The 18,558-nt window shown below is 43.6% G+C and overlaps 1 protein-coding gene across 6 annotated transcripts in view; it reads right to left on the bottom strand.

Annotated features, from left to right (window-relative positions):
- LOC119735091 (trinucleotide repeat-containing gene 6C protein-like) overlaps positions 1 to 18,558 on the bottom strand; it is a 51,919-nt gene that overhangs the window by 11,476 nt on the left and 21,885 nt on the right. For 3 of the 6 annotated variants that reach the window (XM_038208788.1, XM_038208790.1, XM_038208789.1), the window contains exons 3-14: positions 13,561 to 13,605; positions 11,485 to 11,628; positions 10,388 to 10,475; positions 10,080 to 10,186; positions 9,216 to 9,244; positions 7,648 to 7,812; positions 6,432 to 7,033; positions 4,154 to 6,034; positions 2,801 to 2,907; positions 2,404 to 2,548; positions 1,357 to 1,817; positions 100 to 1,060 (exon numbers count right to left, since the gene is read on the bottom strand). In XM_038208788.1, the coding sequence (XP_038064716.1) occupies positions 100 to 1,060; positions 1,357 to 1,817; positions 2,404 to 2,548; positions 2,801 to 2,907; positions 4,154 to 6,034; positions 6,432 to 7,017 (4,141 nt within the window). In that variant the 5' untranslated portion in view covers positions 7,018 to 7,033; positions 7,648 to 7,812; positions 9,216 to 9,244; ... (2 more) ...; positions 11,485 to 11,628; positions 13,561 to 13,605. The remainder of the gene's footprint in view (positions 1 to 99; positions 1,061 to 1,356; positions 1,818 to 2,403; positions 2,549 to 2,800; positions 2,908 to 4,153; positions 6,035 to 6,431; positions 7,034 to 7,647; positions 7,813 to 9,215; positions 9,245 to 10,079; positions 10,187 to 10,387; positions 10,476 to 11,484; positions 11,629 to 13,560; positions 13,606 to 18,558) is intronic. The other 3 variants (XM_038208794.1, XM_038208792.1, XM_038208791.1) reach the window with 3 other exon arrangements.

Here is an 18,558-nt window from a genome sequence, read left to right on the forward strand (position 1 = left end):
CCTGCCACAAACCATGAATCTACTGGATTCTAAACAGTAATACTGGGATGTCTTAACAGGGAATCTCAATACAAACTTCAAAAATAAAAACATTCCAACCTGACGTACTGTGGGACCTGTCCCAGGTGCGACCTCCTGGGGCATTCTGGGAAGACGAGACCGGCCAGCCGGCATTCCTCGGTTGATCAAGGCCGGGCGGAGGGCGTGGAGGACGCTGATTCGTAGAAGGCACATTCCAGTTAGGGGCAGAGGTGGGCTGAGAGAAGGCAGATCCCTGGTCCTGGTAGTTCCAGCTGGACTTCTTGAAATTGGGGTTGCCGGAGTTGCCACCGGTCCAGTTGGAGTTTGGCGGTGGGGGCTTCATAGGCTTGATCAGGATGCCTGAGATGTCGTCCCGGGAGCTTCGGTCATTGCGGTTGCTGCGGGTGTTGCCGCCAACAGTCAGACTGGAGCTGTTCAGCAGATCGTTGTTGACACTCCCCGGAGTGGCGTGGGGGTCGTTGGCAACATCCTTGGTGCGGGGCTTCCAAGGCACCCCGGGCTTGAACTCCAGCAGGTCGATCTCGCTGTTAGAGTGCGGGAAGGACCAGCCCGAGTCGGAGAAGGTCGAGTCGGCACTGTGCGGTAGGCTGTCCGATTGGGTGGGTGAGTTGCTGCGGGACCAGCCATCGCTGCGCGAAGACACGTCCGAGATAGAGGCCATGGAATCGTTGCGCCCAGAGCTGGGGAACAGATCACTGGTGGGTTTGCCCACGGCACTGCTCAGCGACTGACGCTGGGCGAAAAACTGCGACAGGCGGGACTGCTGGGGCTCCTTGACACCGAAGTCAGCGTTGTTGCCTGGGCCGCTGCCCTCGTTGTTGGGGAACACTTCCGAGTCGCTGTGGAGTTTGCCACGAGGAGGGAAGGGAGGGCGGGGCATACCGCGTTGGCTGGCAATCAGACGCTGCATCACCTCCTGCTGCCGTATGTTTGGCATCTTGCCGGAGGCGTTCTGCTGTTGCTGGGCTTGTAACAGCTGTTGAAGCTGCTGCGGAATGCTCTGCAACACCTGCATGACCTGATATTAAATTAAATAAAAATCTGATATATCTCATAGACAGGAATATTCCCTTCAAAGTTTGAGGCACACAAGTTATGGAAAGAATTCAAGATTTATCCCAAGTACTAGTTACCAAAAGAGTTATCCAAAAACTTGAATTATTCCTCCATTTGCAGGAAAAACATTGTACATTTTACTTTGACACTACGGTATTACTCTTGCATCTTACACTGCAACACTTGTTTTCATGTATCGGTTAGTTGTTGGGTCTCAATTTTTTTGAATCACTTTTTTGTATGGGAGAGTTCTCTTACCTGCTGGTTGCTTAGAGGCTGCTGGAGAAGGCTCTGGTTAATCAGTCCAGCCTGCACAGCCATCTGCAAGAAGTTCTGAGCCTGCTGCTGCTGTTGCTGCTGCTGCTGCATCATCTGCGGGTTGAAGGGTCCTCGGAGAGGCTGGTTGGGTGGAGCAAACGGCGGGGCAAAGCCCTGTGGCTGCTGCTGCTGCATGTTGCCAAAGCGCTGCTGCTGATTGGGCGGAAAGCCGCCCCGGACGTTGCTGAAGCCCGGCTTGGGTCCCATGGGATTGTTCATCATGCCTGGGTTGGACATTGGGGATGGGGGTGGTGGGGGACCCTCACCCATGCCAAAGGGCTTGGGGCCATCCGGTAGGTGGTTGTCCCCACCTAGCATCAGGGAGCCCATGTCACGGTTCACTTGGCGCAGGTGGGCGTCCAGATCACCGGACTTGCCATCTGACATCTGCCTCAGCTCCACTAAAGAAGAAAAAATATAATGTTTTGACTGAATGCCGGTTCACACTTGGCGCGAAAGTGAACGCAAACGCGAATTTGTGACGCCTGGGCAATTTTGCGCATTAACACATTTCAACTCCGGCGAACTTCGCAGCAAATGCTTCTTGACGTCAAATTCCCATCGCACTCACATTCACATGAATTATGAACCAACCTTTATGCATCGGTTTTCATAATCAAAGTAAGCTCAGTGGTGGTCAGATATTTTTGAGAAAAATACGAGTTAGATTTGGTCTCATTTAGAAAGATTGTGAAATGTTCCTGCCAAGCTTTTGGGCAACACTTGGAATTGTTTTTAACGTTACACGGGTAAAAGAACCACCTAATATTTAAATAGAAACAAATTCTAGTAACGTTGGAAGTTTGCGGACACATTCCAAGGAGAAGCGTACTTGAGTGAAAAATCCAGTTGACAGTAGTTTGTTCTCAGAATCAAACTTTGCATTTCGAGTTCACCACTACACATGGTGCCCCTGAAAACTTCTCCTAAATGGACTCAACGACTACGATCTCCAGTTTTTGAAGGGGAAGGCATTCTGCTACTCACTGAGAGCGCTGTCGAAGTTCATGTTGTGCTTTCTGAGTGCCATCTCGGCCTCCTCCTGACGATAGCCTTGGTCCATCAGCCTCTTGAGTTTACTGATCCAGTGGTTGGACTCCTTCTGACCGATACTACCCATACCATTAGTACCCTAGGAGGGAGAACAGATTGAGAAAAGCAGACAAAAAATGAGATATACATCTGTAACTCGACGCTCCACTGAGCAGCTCGCTGACCCAATCCGACGGCCAGGGGCACAATTCTGAAACCCTGTACCAAGGATTTTGCTCACGACCCTCAAGCCTCTCCAGGGAGTGTCGACAAGTTTGGGAAAGTTCTTCCTAATGCTGTATTGAGGTCCTCTTCCAAGTCCATACAATGTAGAAAGTGTAAAGGTTCTCACCCTGACTTGCTTGTTGTTGCGTCCTTTCATCCAGTTGCTGCTGCTGACCGATGACTCGCTGCTCTGTGACTTGGTCTCCCAGTCATCCTCTCCCCAGTGGCCTGCAGCTGACAAATATTGGGAAAAGACGACCTATAAGTTCCTGAATGTTTTGCAAATGAATTGTTCTAGTGGCCAACTGTTGAACAACAAACCAGTGATATAATTAGAGGCCAAACTGAAGCCACCAGATTATGCCCATACATCTATTTACTTTCACAAGCACTACCATCACCTCAGTACTTGGTCACATCCAAGGAAGACTAGCAACTATCTATTGTGTCAACATATCCTTGTATGAAAGTTTTTTCATAAATATTTTTGGGTAGGCTGATGGAGGAAGTTAGAGTTGACTCGCTTACATGCAATCCAACTCTCACCCGGGTACGCTGAAGCCTATGTAAAGTGTTTGCTAAACGTATAAATGGTGAAGGATAGTTTTGCCAAATTAAACATGGATTCATAAATACCTCGGGCAGTTTAGCTATTCCTATTGGTCGACAGCCCGTCACGTGGCCGGTCTTAAACGGATGATAAAGACATGGCTAGCTGGTCTTAAACACTTTTCCAGTGTCACAATAAAATGTGGACTCCTAAAAATCCAGTGCCTCTTATCGTTTCATTGGTTGAACGTTCACAATCCTCAAGTAGGCATGCGCAACACTACCAGCGAGTCAGAATTTTATAGTTCTAAATTCAAAACGCAATGCGCCAGGTGCGTTCTGCGCGACATCGCGCAGAACATGATACACACGCGTCAATCTCCATAAAAGGGTTGTATACATCTTACTCGCCAGCTGAACACTCCACTATTTTGCAAGAGGGATGTTTCAAAAAGCATGAAGTGAATTTGTTGAACAAAATCGGGATGTTTTGAACAAATTATTTGATTTTTTTTTACCGAAAAGGTATTTATGAATGGGAATAAATATGTGCTCCGTAGGTATTTATCACTCTGTTTAAGACCACTTAAAGTCTGGGTGCTGATAATTACCCTCGCCTCCGGCTCGGGTAATTATCAGCACCCAGACTCTAAGTGGTCTTAAACAGAGTGATAAAAACCTCAGGAGCACACATTTATTCCCTTATTAATATGCCATCCAGACAACAAGATTAAAACAAAAATTTAAGCCTGATAAATCTGAAGAAACAATTGAGAACTTCATTCTGTCTGATATCTGTCTATCTCTCTGTCTGGTGTCTGTGTGTCGCATTATTATTGTAAAAGGCCTAAGAAGTGTGCTTTGCGCGGCATCCCGCTAGTTTGTTAAACATATCTTTGAACATATTTCAACAAACTTTCCTTGAACTTACCGTTTCCATTTCCGCCTGGGCCCTCATTCCATCCAGCTTGCATAGAGTCCTTGTCCTGAGTACTGCCACCAGTAGTACTACTGCCGCCCCAGGGTTCATCCCACTTGCCACCGCTCGATGCTGGTTTTGCTCCTCCATTCCTGTTCCATCCCGTTCCTTGACCCTCTTCAGAAGTCTTTGGAGCACTGCCCCAGCCTTGGGCCTTCTGATCCTGACTGGCCTCTCCCCAACCTGCCTGGGTGGTAGTACCGCCCTCTGGTTTGGGTGCTTGGATTGTGCTCCCCTCTGGTGCGTTGGTGGTGACAGGCGATGGAGGCACAGCCGTCCCATCTTCTGCCTCGCCAGGGGTGCCAGGCGGAGGTGTTTGCATAGTACTGTGTTCCTCCTCCTCAACGAGGGAGGCCAAGCGGACGATGTTGCGGCGATTTTGGGCTTCAATTCTTGCGTTGTGCTCGCCGGAGTTACCCCAAACAAAGGTGCCATCATCGACGGGCATCTTGCGGTTTGGTTGTGTGGAAGGGCCACCCCAGCCAGTGGGGATGATGGTGGTTGGGATGTCAGAAATATCTGACCAGCCACTAAGCTTTTCAGGCATTCTGGGAGGAGGAGGGCCTTCCATGGGAGGATTTGCTTCCTCATTAGACCAGGTGCCCCATGAGCTGCTGTCAGACTGGCCATGGGTGTTGCTGCCTGGAGGCATGCCCATGGGATTTCCCCAGCCACTAGGACGACTCTGGCCTGTGCTTTCACGACGCTCCATTGGCCCTGGTGGTTGTCGCCACTGAGAGGATCCAGAGCCCATCACACTGCTGCCACTCATCCCAATCCCACTGCTGCCACCAACTGCATTGTTACCAACCATTCCACGCATACCCATGTTGCCATCAATTCCACTTCCACCTCTTATTCCAGGTCCCGGGATCCCAACATTGCCGTCATTCCGACCAGGTGTTGCACCCCAGGCTGGTTTGCGATCGCCTCCCCAAGCAGACTGAGCAGGTGGTGGTGCTGGGGGAGTTACAACCTGAGGTGCCTCACTTGGCATCCTAGGCTTTCCCCAAGCAGACGGTGGTGGAGGATTGGGACCCCAACCTGGAGCTGCTGGAGTACCCTGATTTCCTCCCCAGGCAGCAGTACCATTATCCAAAGTCTTAGGCACTTGTTGAGCACCCCCTTCCCACTGAGTATCCTGGTTGATGGGTTTCTTGCCCCATCCTTCTGCGTTAGTTTCCATGGAGCTGAATTTTGGATCGCTCCTGTTGCCAGGTTCCCAGGAATTGCCAGAGGGAGGTCCCCATCCCGAGCTGTTGCCTCCATTGCGTCGATTGTCGCCCCCTCCCCAGCCTGACGGGGTCGGCGGCTGCCTGTTGGGGCGCGAGTCAGGTCCATCGTTGGGTATTGCAGCCGAGTTACTTCCCCATCCAGTTGTGGCAGGACCTGCATGACCTGTGGCAGGACCTACATGACCTGTGGCAGGACCTGTGGCAGGGCTGGGGCTTGGCAAGGTACCCCATCCAGAAGGCCCCGCTGAGGTAGGGGTCTGGCCCGGTCGTCTCCACTGGCTGCCCGGGGTGGTGCTGTCTCCCCACCCAGGCACAGCCGCTGCCTCGCTGGAGTTGGTCTGCTGGCTTGAGTTGGGCTTCCCACCCCAGCCGGAGTTGGATGACTGGGTAGGGACTGCCCCCCATCCCGCAGCAGGTGCCGCGGAGCCGGCGGTATTTGGCATGTCTCCCCAGCCAGAGGTTGGGGTCTTGGGAGGGGCGGTATTCCAGCCACTAGGGCCACCAGCGGAGGTGTTGCTTGAGCTCCAGGGTGCTGTGTTGGTCAGGTCAAGCTGGTTATTGCTGCTGGTGGTGCTAGAACCAGCAGCCCATGAGGAACCTTAAAAAGGGAAAGAACACATCATATTAAGATCAATAACAAATATTCTACATACATGTTATTTTATTCTCACTGTTCAAGCTATCATGAATGCCAAAATAAAATGCTTGCATTCAAATACAACATGCAGTTGTTATGTGCTAACTTTTTAAATCCGCAGCTTTTTAGGGTACTGTTAATTTCTGATTGTGAATGTCAACAAGTCAGGTCGCAGGAACAGGGGATGAACCGTGGTATTAAGGAAAACCCCTCATCACAGCTTACTCAAGTAACTTATCACTTGACTCAAGACTGGATGACTCGTTATCAAACCGTGCGGATTTGATTACAATTCCGCTACGCTGCTCCATTTCACGTTCCAAATTTTGTTCAGAGTCTGTTGTTTAAAAACTCTTACCATTAGCACTAGTGGCAGAGTTGTTAGCACCTATTATTTGTTCCTTGGCTGGACCCCAGCCAGAGGTACTAGCGGGTACCGTGCTGCTTGGCCGAGGGCTCTCAGTCTGCATCCGATCCGACACCTGGCCTTGTTGTGGGGCAGGAGGCTGGGTGTCCATCCCGTTGCTCTCCTCCACACTCTTGCTCCCGTTGCCACCGGTCCAACCCGATCGTGGGTCCTTGGAGTTCTCCACTTCAGCTGAGCCGCTGCCGGCCAAGGATGGGGTACTGGTGCCCCAGACTGAGTTGCCGGCGGTGGTGGTGATAGAGCCCCAGCCTGTGTTCCAGATGCTCTTGGCTCCTGAGGCTGTGGTAGCAGCCATACTGGCGTGGCCCGGCTCACTGGGTGGGGCCTGGGTGTGGCCGGATGCTGGCATGTTGGTGGGTGCAGCGATTGTATTGATGGTGCCGGCAGAGGAAGCCACTTTCAGTTCGTTCTCAGATGGGGCGGCGGGACGACTGTTCTCACCACGAGTGATCGCTGGCCAGGCCTCCATATCGTGTTCATCAACTACTATTCTTTGTTTAGCACTGGTTTGGTCCATGGACTAAGAGTAACATCTGATGAAATAATCAATAAAAATAAGACATTCAATGTCACTGACACAATGAAGTCTTGAATTTTAGTATTTAACAAAACATTGAATATTCAAATATTGGTGAAAGCCTGCTCAGTATTACAATTTGGTTTTAAAAGCATAATTTTCACTTGACTTTTCAACTATTGAGCTGTATTGTATGTTTGTACTGTAAGTTTCAAAGTACCACGCTTGCTTGTCTTTACACAAACAGTTAAATTTGTAATAAATGAACAAGTTACAGTAATTGGTGACAATCTACGCCCTGAATGCATTTTAAAGGGATGACAGAAACTTTACTCATTGACAATACTAACGTCTCTGGGCATGTTTGTTTCAGAAATTTGGCAAAATTTAACACTGCAGAAAAGACGTGGTGCATTCTTTCTACTTCAGTTGCTGATCGGTAGACTCTGTGAAGATGTTGCAGATGGACTGCCCAATGGATCAGTGTTTTTCAGCTTTAGTGCTACACGTACCGGTACTAACAAAGTGCTACAGATCTGCAGTACACTAGTCTGCAGATGTTTAACCCGTGTAATATGTACAACATGATGCTTTAAAACATAAAACGGGGATTTGAGAACTGTAACTCACCAGTAAAAAAATAAGCTGTGTATAATTGCCAATAGTGGAAGCACACAAACACCGTACGCACGCCGCCGTGAGGTGCCAGTCGGCGTCAGGTCGGCGCAGTCTCCCGTAGTGTCCGCTCCAAATGGCAGTTAACGCTTGTGCTTTGGCTTGTATATTTGATAAAATCTGCGGAAGGGAGTTCAACATGATTCGACAGGTTTTTTTTTTTTTTTTTTTTTAGTTCCAAGGGGCCTAGGATGTGGGTTGGACCGATGCCAAGAAAAATGGGGGAGTGAGAAAAGAAATGAGAAAAGAAACGAAAAAAGAATCGATTCTTTCAGTGCCGGACTGTGAATCTGTGGGTGTGTGGACCTGCACTGGAAATGACTCACTCTTACATTTCACCAGAGTGCAAAATGTGTACAATATCACTTACATGTACATTGTACTGTACATTGACCAGTTGTACTTTTTCCCCAAAAAATTCAGATATTTGTGCACAGAATTTGAATTCCACAGCGGGGTTCTGATAATGCTTTACATTGTCCTGACAAAATAGACAAACTTGCTGAACTACGTTTGGACTACAATCTACATCTACTCTTAAAGGGCCTATGTTATGTAATTTTTTTAATGCAGTCCTTGTAAATGCACATTTGTGTCCCATTTTACCTTATTTTTCCATTTTCATTTTGCCTTTTTTAAGGGCATTTCGGTGTCCTTATGGTTCTGATGCTAATGCAAATTTGCATATTCATGAGCAAGAGTGTAGTGTCATTTCAGGCAGGAAACTCTATGCAACAGCTATGTCAGCACAAAATTTACCAGAAGTTTGGACATTTTGCTGTTGCAAATGTTCATGTCTTTGGTGATTTTTTTGTCGTTTCAGTACACGACAGTAGGCCAATGAGCAAAATTTTCTCACAAAATTTTTTCAATGAGCAAATGTTGGGTTCAAAATTTGAACAGAAGCCCCCTCAACTGAAAATCTTCCTGAAATGACATCACAGCAAGTGCGCCCTCATGTGTCCGGAAAAGTATGGAACTTTTTAAAGTTTTAAAGAAGTGCACTTTTCAATAAGATGAATCAAAAAGGGATGTCAAGTTGTTTTCATACATTTATTAAAGAGGAGTTGAAAGTTGCACAAAATATGTTCCCAAGTAAAATTCATGTCATGGGCCCTCTAAAGACATGTTTGCCCTTAAATGGGCAAAATTTGGAATAATAGGATGTACGCGTGTGAATAATAAAACTGCTAGACAACTTTTGGAGTTGTGAACATCCGACACTAATGTTTGAAAATTCCAGCATGAAAAGAGTCAACATGGGAATACATTTGACTCTCGTTATAACAAGGTCGATGGGACTAGACAAATTACCTCTTTATAACAGGAATGTTGTTATAAAAGGACAGCGAAACAAAGAAACACAAAGACAACCTGATATTCGGGACCTCAGAATTTGCTCTTTATAAGCAGAACCTCTTTATAAAAGTGCTCTTTATAATGAGAGTCGACTGTATTTAGAATTTTTGAAGTTCAAGATAACGTGTCATGATCAGAGACTTCAGCAAGGTGCAATAACCTACCTTTGGCGTTCTTTGTTCTGTGAAAAAACCTGGAATGAAACAAACATGAAAATGAGTGGACGTGAATTAAAAAGAAAAAATAATCAAAAGAAAAGAAAAAAAGTTGCATTTTTAGGTTCTCATGTTGCCATTTTCAGGGTTATTCGGTGCATCTTTGGTTTTTATGCTAATGCAAAATTACATATTCATGAGCAAAAGTGTAATGTCATTTCAGGCAGAAACCTCAATGTTACAGCTATTTCAGCACTAAAACTTACCAGAATTTTGGATATTTCGCTGTCGTACATTTTCTTTTCTTTGGTGATTCGTTGTGTCAGTACATGGCAGTAAACCAATTAGCAAACTTTTCTCAAAAATGTTTTCAATGAGCAATTTTTTGGGTTCACAAGTTGAACAGAAAACCCCTAAACTGAACAGTGTCTTCCTGAAATCACATCACAGCAACAGCGCCCTCAGTTGTCCGAAAAAAAGCATGGACAATCATAGCAGTGCACTTTCCAATAAAATGAACCAAAAAGGGGTGTCAAATAGTAACCAAAAAGGGGTGTCAAATAGTTTTCATACATTTACGAGGAGCAGAAAGTTGCACAAAATGTGTTCCAAAAAACTTCATCTCACAGACACTTTAAATATCACTACCATCATTGATAGGCATTTGTTAATGCATGCCAGAGTACAGTGGGAAAAAAAAACAGGCTTGGTGGAACTTAACCCTACCTACAAAAGAGATCCAAGTAATTTTGTGAAGCATATCAGTTAAGAACAAAAATCCCTTTATTCACTGCTAAGATCAATGTTTATTGAATTTCTGGCTAATGCTCAGTAACACGGGGACACTTTTATACCAGACGGCCAAACTCTTACCTATAGTCTTCTCTACTTGTCTCGAAGCAGACAACTACTCAACAGCAAAACCTCACAGTAGTTCCACTGTTATTTCAAACGTAAATTTTCCAGCCTCATAAATAGCACTGTAGAAAAGGAGAACACAAATTTGTATATTCACAATTGCGTTTATAAGGTAAGAATTAATGTGAGAAATATTTGTTCAAGATTTTCTTTTGTTTCATAGAACTAATTACTTGATCATTTTGAATAGAATTTTCAGGCCGCTTAATTCTATTATTTCATTTTGTAATGGGGCCGTCACCATACTTAAGGATAAATCTCACCTCTTTTAAACGTTAAGGCTTTTCAGTACAATGTGTGCGAAAGAAGAACTAAAATTCTTCTGTAACAATATGCAGCACTGGTTGCGTCCTGTAGAGGAAAAAGCAAAAAGGTCAATATCGTTAATATAGCTGCATCTACATGAACCAGAAAATCCAGAAAAATTGCGGTAAAGTTGCTTGCTCAGGGACATGGGGTCCGTGTGCCTTAACCCTAACAATCCCCATCCAGTCTCACTCCAACACCACAGTTTGTTGGAATCTGTTAGAGTGAGTACTACACTAGTAAACTGATTATGCCTTACATGGGGTTAAGCATACCACCATAATCAGAGTCCAACAGTTTGGCTGTTGAGTTTACCATATGGTGTTGGAATTTGCAAATTTGCTATTCCAAATTTGCAATTCCAAAATAGGGCCATGTCTCAAATGGGTACTGCTGCACAGATTCTGACTTTCACTATTATGCGTATGACGAGAGCCGTACGGCAAAAATGTAATTGGTACTGAACACATTAACCCTTCAAGTTTTGCAAAACCACTTTTGCCCATTGAGTTAGCCCCCACACTTTAAATTCTTTTTAGGTTATTGTCTGTGGAGTGAGGATAACACTTCAAATCAGTGCGCGACATCACGTATCTGTAATCGGCTGAATGAGAATGCATCCCGGACGCTGATTTATGCACAATTCAAAACAGGACTCGGCACCTTTTGAATTGAAAAGCCGGATCCTAGAATATTGTTTTCTAGGAATATACAGCATTCAATGAGGTAAAACTTCATCAGGTTAGTTGTTAAGCACCCTTCTTTAGATTTAGAGCACTTTTGTTGCTTCAAATGAAAGAAATGCACGAACGACAAATGATATACTCTACCTTTAACATGCCTTCACCCGAAATTGACCTTTGGGATTTAAAAATGTTTAAACATTGCTCTGATCCACTTAACCTTCCTACTTGGAGGTCAATATTCAGACCGAAAACTGACTTTCCACAAGGAGGGTTATAAAAGAAAAATTAGCATTTCCAACAAAATGTGCAGGGAGAAAAGAGCAAAACAAGTAGGGTTAACGATGAAACAGATTTTGTTTCTGTCTTACCTACAAAAGACTCTGATAAAATCTTGCATAAACCTCCCCTAGAATGGCTTGGAGGGTGATATAGTCTACATGGTGGGCTCCTCACCACCTGACTCAAGCTGCAGCGGTGGGAGCTTGCCAATGGGACAGTTCTCTTGCAAACAACTGAAAAACAAACAAAACAAAAGAAATAAGCTTATAATTAAAATCGATTAAGTTCAGTCTTTCTTTGGATGTTCAGTTTACAACTTGCGACACTTTATTCAGTGTTCATTCTACTACATATGCAGACATGCAACTGGGAAGCAACCAAAAAAGGAGGAAATCCGAAGATTAACAAGACTCTATAATATAGGGTTTTTTTAATTCTTAATGGCTGAATTCAGCTGAACCAAGGAAAAGTTGCATGCCTACATGTACGGTACATGTATACAAACATTCATTCATAAATATCTAACATAGTTTACCATTCCTATTCATAGAGAGCCCACCACGTGACCGGTTTTAAACGGAAAAGACCAGCTGGCTGGTCTTAAACACTTTTCCAGTGTCACATGAAAGTTGGACTCCTATGAAATCCGGTGCCTTTTACCGTTTCATTGGTTGAGCATTCACAATCCTCATGTGGGCATGCGCAATACTACCAGTAAGTCAGTATTTCATAGTCAGAAATTAACACTACACCGGCACAGCTGCATTCTGTACCACATCGCTCAGTACGCGCGACGTACTCCATATAAGTTAAGGAGTTGTAGAGGGGCATACCATAATATAGAAAGAGGGTGTTTCGTAAAACATGAAGTGAACTTGTTGAACAAAATCGTTCTAAATTTATATTTTTTGACTTTTTACCAAAATGTTTTTCTTTTTAGGACCGAAAAGGTATTTATGATTGGGAATAAACATGTGCTTGGCTGGTATTAAACACTATGTTTAAGACCGGTTGGAGACTGGATGCTGATAATTACCTTCGCCTTCGGCTATCAAGATATAAGTTCGAATTTACTGGCACAACATTTGGTACACAAACATCCGTTGCATTCAAGGCAGAGTGGGTACCCTGCCAATGGACTGCACATCAACTTTAAACGAGCGAATGCTGTGCAAAAAAAAGGAATGCTCTGGCAAAGAGCTGGCATGCAACATGATCAGAATAAAAAAAATTGCTGCATTCGCTTGTGATTGAGCATGTTTGAAAGGCACGCAGACTACCTAGGCTACGGCTCAGCACAATCTTATCACAAACTTGTAATATAACTTACAGGTTACGCGGATCCATATTCAAGCATTCAAGCTCAAAATCAATCAGGAATCTTTCGTTCTCATGCTCTCGTAATGACACTGCGAGATGTGAAAAGTGTCGCTGAGTGAGCGAGCAAGTGCTTGCGCATGCTGTAAGAAGTTCAGCAGAACTAGAAGAGTGACTCACACGAAGCGACGAAAAAGAAAAAAAAAAGGGAAGAAAAAAAAAAAACGGCCAGCCAGACGTTGATATTCATTTCCTGTCTGGGAAGTGCCATCGGCTTGCGTGGGGAGGAACATGCTTCAGCTTATCAGACCGTGGCTGGCATACCTAATGCCGCACTGCTGCGCTTGCAAGAATAAAAAAAAACACAAGGCCTCATTTTTTTTGTGGAACAGCCTTTGGCCACAAGTCCTGACAATAACTAGTCTCCATTGGGAGATACATGTACATGTACACACAGGAATAATTGAATGCAGGGCCTTACATATGAATAATGCATTCAGACTGCAGACGTTATTCAATTTAAGAAGGGAGGGGGGAGGGAATAAATACACATGTATGTAGCTTGAAACTGAAATTGAAACTATGACACCGCTTTACCAAATGTTACGTTTTAGGTCTCATTCATAGATCCTTAAATTGACGACGTAGATTTAAATGTATACTTTGTAATAATAATTAAACAACAATAAAATTGAAGAGAAATTGTACATGTGCAATGCTAGTGGGGCTCTGTTGGTGATTTGGTACACTGTGTAAACATATTTTTTTTGTGGAAAATGAAATTCTTAAGATGGAACACGAATTTTTTTGCACAGAATTTTTAGTCAATTTTAAAGAAATCCACTTACTATTTCTATCTGCTGGTTAAACATTCTTGGCAATGCAAAACATACCTAAACAAAGGATGAGAAGACGAAATTTATGTTACAATCATGTACAATCAATCACTTTTTTTCAGGCATTAATCATTCTTACTTTTTACTTGCATTTTCTTTTGGTCACTCAGATTAAACTTGAAATGAACAAGAAAATGCATCGGTTGTACAAAATGTAAACATGTAAATGTATGTATGTAAATCAGTCATGCAGAAAAGCACAGCCATCACAACTCATTAAAAATGCTAATCAGAAAAGATCTATAGGCTAAGTTATGGAAACTTCCTCTCTGATACGGACAGAGCAAACCATGCCGACAATACATGTGTACATGTACACATAATGAACAACCTGAACATATGTACATGTAGGTTGATACATGTATGTGTGTACATGTACATGTACATGTACAATGTACGTATGTATACATCGTACAAACATACCAAATACCGGTACCTGTGTATCAATTAATACTGTACATGTACAATACATGGACATGTAGTCATATTCAAATACTGAGTAAATAGAGTAACCATGTACTGTGGTGTACATGTCAACTTGTAAACAGTCAGGTCATGCTTAACAAGTCCTGACATGCACCGGTGACCTCATTATAAACCAAGTAATCACAATACAACAAAAATAGCCCTGCACAGTGCAAACACTCTAAACATATGCATGCATGAAAAATACAGGATGGTACAGTATTGGGCCAACATAAACAAAAACACATGTACGTACACACTTGTACAGTATGTTCATTGAGTACATGTATAACGTAAGATCTCTTACAAATCACAAATGTGAATACACATTAAGATAACTTTCTTTGACCTTAAAACACACTTGATGGTGTTTTCTGTCATTGTCTGTCTTTCACTTTCTGTTACATGTACGTGTACCTCTACCACTATGTTGTACGGTATCTTTCGATTCCTATTAAAGGCAATGTATCGGTACATGTACATGTACATGTACATACATATACATGTAGGCCTACCAAAAACCAAAACTACCAAATTATTGTGAAATACATTGTACCTTACTTTACTGTAATACTAGTCTCAGGCATCCTGGGAAATCATGGCACCCGATGTGTGGTGTCATTTTCAAGAAAAGCGGAATCAATTTTCAACGATGGTCGGCTGACCATCTTTGGAAAAAAACAACTGACATTTTTGCAAATACTGCCCCCCCCCCCCCCCCAATTTACCAAATTTAGTTTAGTCCACATTTTGTTTGCAATCGGTTACACGTGCGTAGAAGGGTGTTGGCCAGCTAGTTTGGTTCCCTGACGTGACAATTCCCCGATGTTTATAAATCGTTCTGCTTTGCCTGAAGTAAGGTCAGGGAACCAGACTTAAAAGTACACAAACAGTATGTTTTGTCTTGGTTTTTCAAGCATCTACGAAAACAAAACTTTAAACAGGTCCGTGTAACAATATCTGCTATAAACTACTAACCCCCAAATCCATCCGTTTCTGAAAATTAAAGCAAAAGCAAATGTTCTATATTACATTTACTCTAACCTTCCTAAATCCTCCAAAATCCTCTTTGCAAAATGGAGGATTTTGCAGGATGGAGGCTATGTGGCAAAAATGTGCGGCTGATTTTGGAGGATGCACTGTGTCAAGGTCTTGGGCCGGACCCTGTGTTTTTTATGATCAACCAGGCATAAATTTGACCTACATGTAGATTGTACTATAAAATCCTCCGCACAGCTCCAGGATGTCACTGGCTCTGTCTCAACATACAGACAGTGATTGCTGGAGGATGTTGCAGGATTGAGGCAGTGGTCACCCCTCCAAAGACCACACTCAAGAAATAATGGAGGACTTTGCAGGATTGAGGCTGTATGCAATTTTTACATGGAGGCAGTAGGAGGATTTTTCAAGACTGAGGTTGCATCCTAGCAAAAATGCCTAGGGAGTTAGGGTTAACAAACCAAATTTCTTTTCCTCCTAAGATTATGTGCAGCAGTACAGCTCCCCATAGGACGCATTCCAGCGCGCCGGATAACCTATTTTTAGCCCAGAGGATGAGGAATTGACATGCTCTAAAACCTTCCCTTCCCTCTGGAAAGCTGAACTGAAAACCAGATGGCGCTCGCGTTCCAGAGTGGCAATCGCAATCACAATCGAGGTAAACGAATGTAAACAGGGAACGAAGCCAGTTCCAAGAGTCTACAAATCCTTGAGCAAAGACGGGCTAGATGAGATCCAACCGGATACAAATGGCACTCAAATTTCTGACTTCTTTTTGTTGTGTAGCTGGGCAATTCCACGGAATTAAGGCCTACTGGTATAAACCTCAATGCCAAAACTGCCAGACACCATCATGTTTTTTTTATCAGTTGATAAAGACACTGTGATGGTGTCGCAAGCTCCTGATACGAGCTCTGTAACTCAAGTCCCAAAAAGGTGTCTTCTATTTACTTGATATAATAATGGGACTGGAAACGAACTTTCATGCTCGATGCTTTCAAATCATTGGAGTAACTAAGTGACATGATTTATCAAAATTATAGTCCACTTGTATGACTACAACTTTTATTATGCATACGGTTGAACTGTCCAAAAATGTACGTCCGACATTGGGGAACTGCCCAGTTGTAAAACAAAGGGAACAATAAAAGTATGACCAGTGGCTCCTGGGAGGGAAGTACTTCATTTCCCACAAAGCCTGATTAGAAAAGGGGGAGGGGTCTTTGTGAGTCACGTCAACTGAGTGATCCGGCTCAGAGTAAAGGCTTCATTGTCATGCGAGTGGAGTGGACATGCTGGATTTCTGCAAAGCATATTTTGTTTTATTTATTTCTGGTGATGAAACCAAGGATTCCTCAAAAGTAACCTAAGCACCGTAGCTCGAAAGCCTGAAGAAACCTGTAGAGAGAAGACAATGAGAATAAATTACAGTTTTAGAGGTGGGAGGAAAAGCCCAGAAGAACATTCTGGGGAAAACCCACGCAATCAGGTAGGGACTGAAAACCCAATCCACATATTGGCCCGGGCTGGATTCGAACCCGGGTCACAGGCCCACATATCTCAGCGGTCAGGTGGAATGGAAAACATTCACGGCTGATTCTGGGGAACAGTCTGTGACATCAACTGGGATATCCAGGATGCCATGGTTGTTTGTCTTCAGCTCGGCAACTTCAGTTTTCAGAATTGAAAAACTTGGAAGAATCTTTTCACAGGTCTTCTTGAGTTAAAATACGCAGATGTACATATCCATCAAATGTTGATTGAATTGTGCCTAATTCCCATCACACGTATTTCTGCTTTACTGGATTGTCCGCACCCACTTCCATTTCTCTGGATTCTACACAGACAACTGGGAATGGGAGGGCAAATCTATCAGCTCTATGACACCGCTCAAGGCATTGGCTCACTGCCAAATCAATCCAGCACCGAAAAAACATAAAGCGTAAGCAATTCTCATACTAAACTGATACAGTGCAACGTTAATTCACCACGACACAGAGCAAAACCGAGACACCTATTAGATCCTCTAAAATGCACGCTGCATTTTCCTCTTGTGAATGCCGTTTTGCCGAGGCAAGGAAACCATCGAATGCAGTCTTAATACGACAGCAATCAATACCGGCGTACAAGCTGACCAAAGCCCTGAGCGCCCGCTGACAAAACACGGAACTAGTGACCCTTGCCATCGCTGTATTGAATAAGCTTCCCCGCAAAACCCAGAGAATTGGGCCGCGCTGCCATCGACATGTATCTAGGCCAACTGTTACATGGAGACTGTAGGGCCCAACGGGGCAATCTGCAAAATGTCAGAGGCAAGGATCGGTCGAGGATCTCGCTAAACGATAAGCACTGGAGGAAAAAGGGGAGGGGGGGGGGCAGACGTGGCCTGTGATGACAGGTTTTCAAGTGTCGGATCAGTCGCCTGATTCTTTCAATAGACTTCTCCCTAGACCCTGAAGGTTTATTATGATATTTTTTTCCCCTTTTAAAGATCAATTGGGGAGAACGGTATGCAACTGAGGTCACCCCATAAAATCTACGACAACAGTTTTGTCAAGAGGATGGGAATATCGCAAGGTGTTGACACCCGTTGGGAAGCGTGATTGAAATTTGATAGTGGGACTTCAGATTGGGAGAGTATTGAAGTGTAACACAGAAGAAGAAAAAAGGATTGCTATCTATAATCAGTTACTACACGTACGATACTTTACAAGCGCTCTTGAGGATGTCCAGCATCAAAGTGCATGTCTATCGCATACACACACACACACACACACTGTATTGCAATCATTGACATGAATTATCTAAGAATCTATTTCATAAACTGTAAACTGTTGAATGGGATGGTGCCAGACTATTTCATGATTGGAATACATTCCAAGCATCGCTTTCAATTTTTTTTTTCAAACAATAGGGTATGTTTATTCATAAATTTTAAATTAGTCATAACAGCAGACTGGTATTAGTTTGTAATGAACTTTTATTTCATCATGACTACTTGCAAGTTCCAAAAATGAAGACTTTACCTCGCTTTCAATTTAATATGGCAGACTTGGGAATAAAGTCTACAGTCACAGCTGTAACACTTGAAGCATGTTCTGGACACGAACTAATGTACATTGGTAAGCAAATAGCTTAAACAAAAACTCAAAATCAAAAAAATTCTTGTGTACAATTTACAACATTACTTGTACACTGAAATCCGTGATGAGGAAGTGCTTTAGGCGAAGTAAAAAAAAAAACACGTTTCTCGGCCCGCTTCCTTTTAGGGGGCCGCCTGGATTTTTTTTTGATTTTTGATTTTTTGAAAAATGCATAAAAAAACACCGAAAAAGTCCACAAATTCATCGGAAAATAAATACTTGCTAAAAACTGTCCATTGTAGACCAGTACAACTCTAAATGACACTGAAAATATGTTCAGTTGTCTTGTCCAACTTGTCTTTCTTTTAAAAGTGTCTTTGAACAGTGGAAACACCAACGGTTG

The sequence above is a fragment of the Patiria miniata genome, unplaced genomic scaffold (genome assembly GCF_015706575.1).
Source record: "Patiria miniata isolate m_02_andy unplaced genomic scaffold, ASM1570657v1 HiC_scaffold_28, whole genome shotgun sequence".
NCBI lineage: Eukaryota > Metazoa > Echinodermata > Asteroidea > Valvatida > Asterinidae > Patiria > Patiria miniata.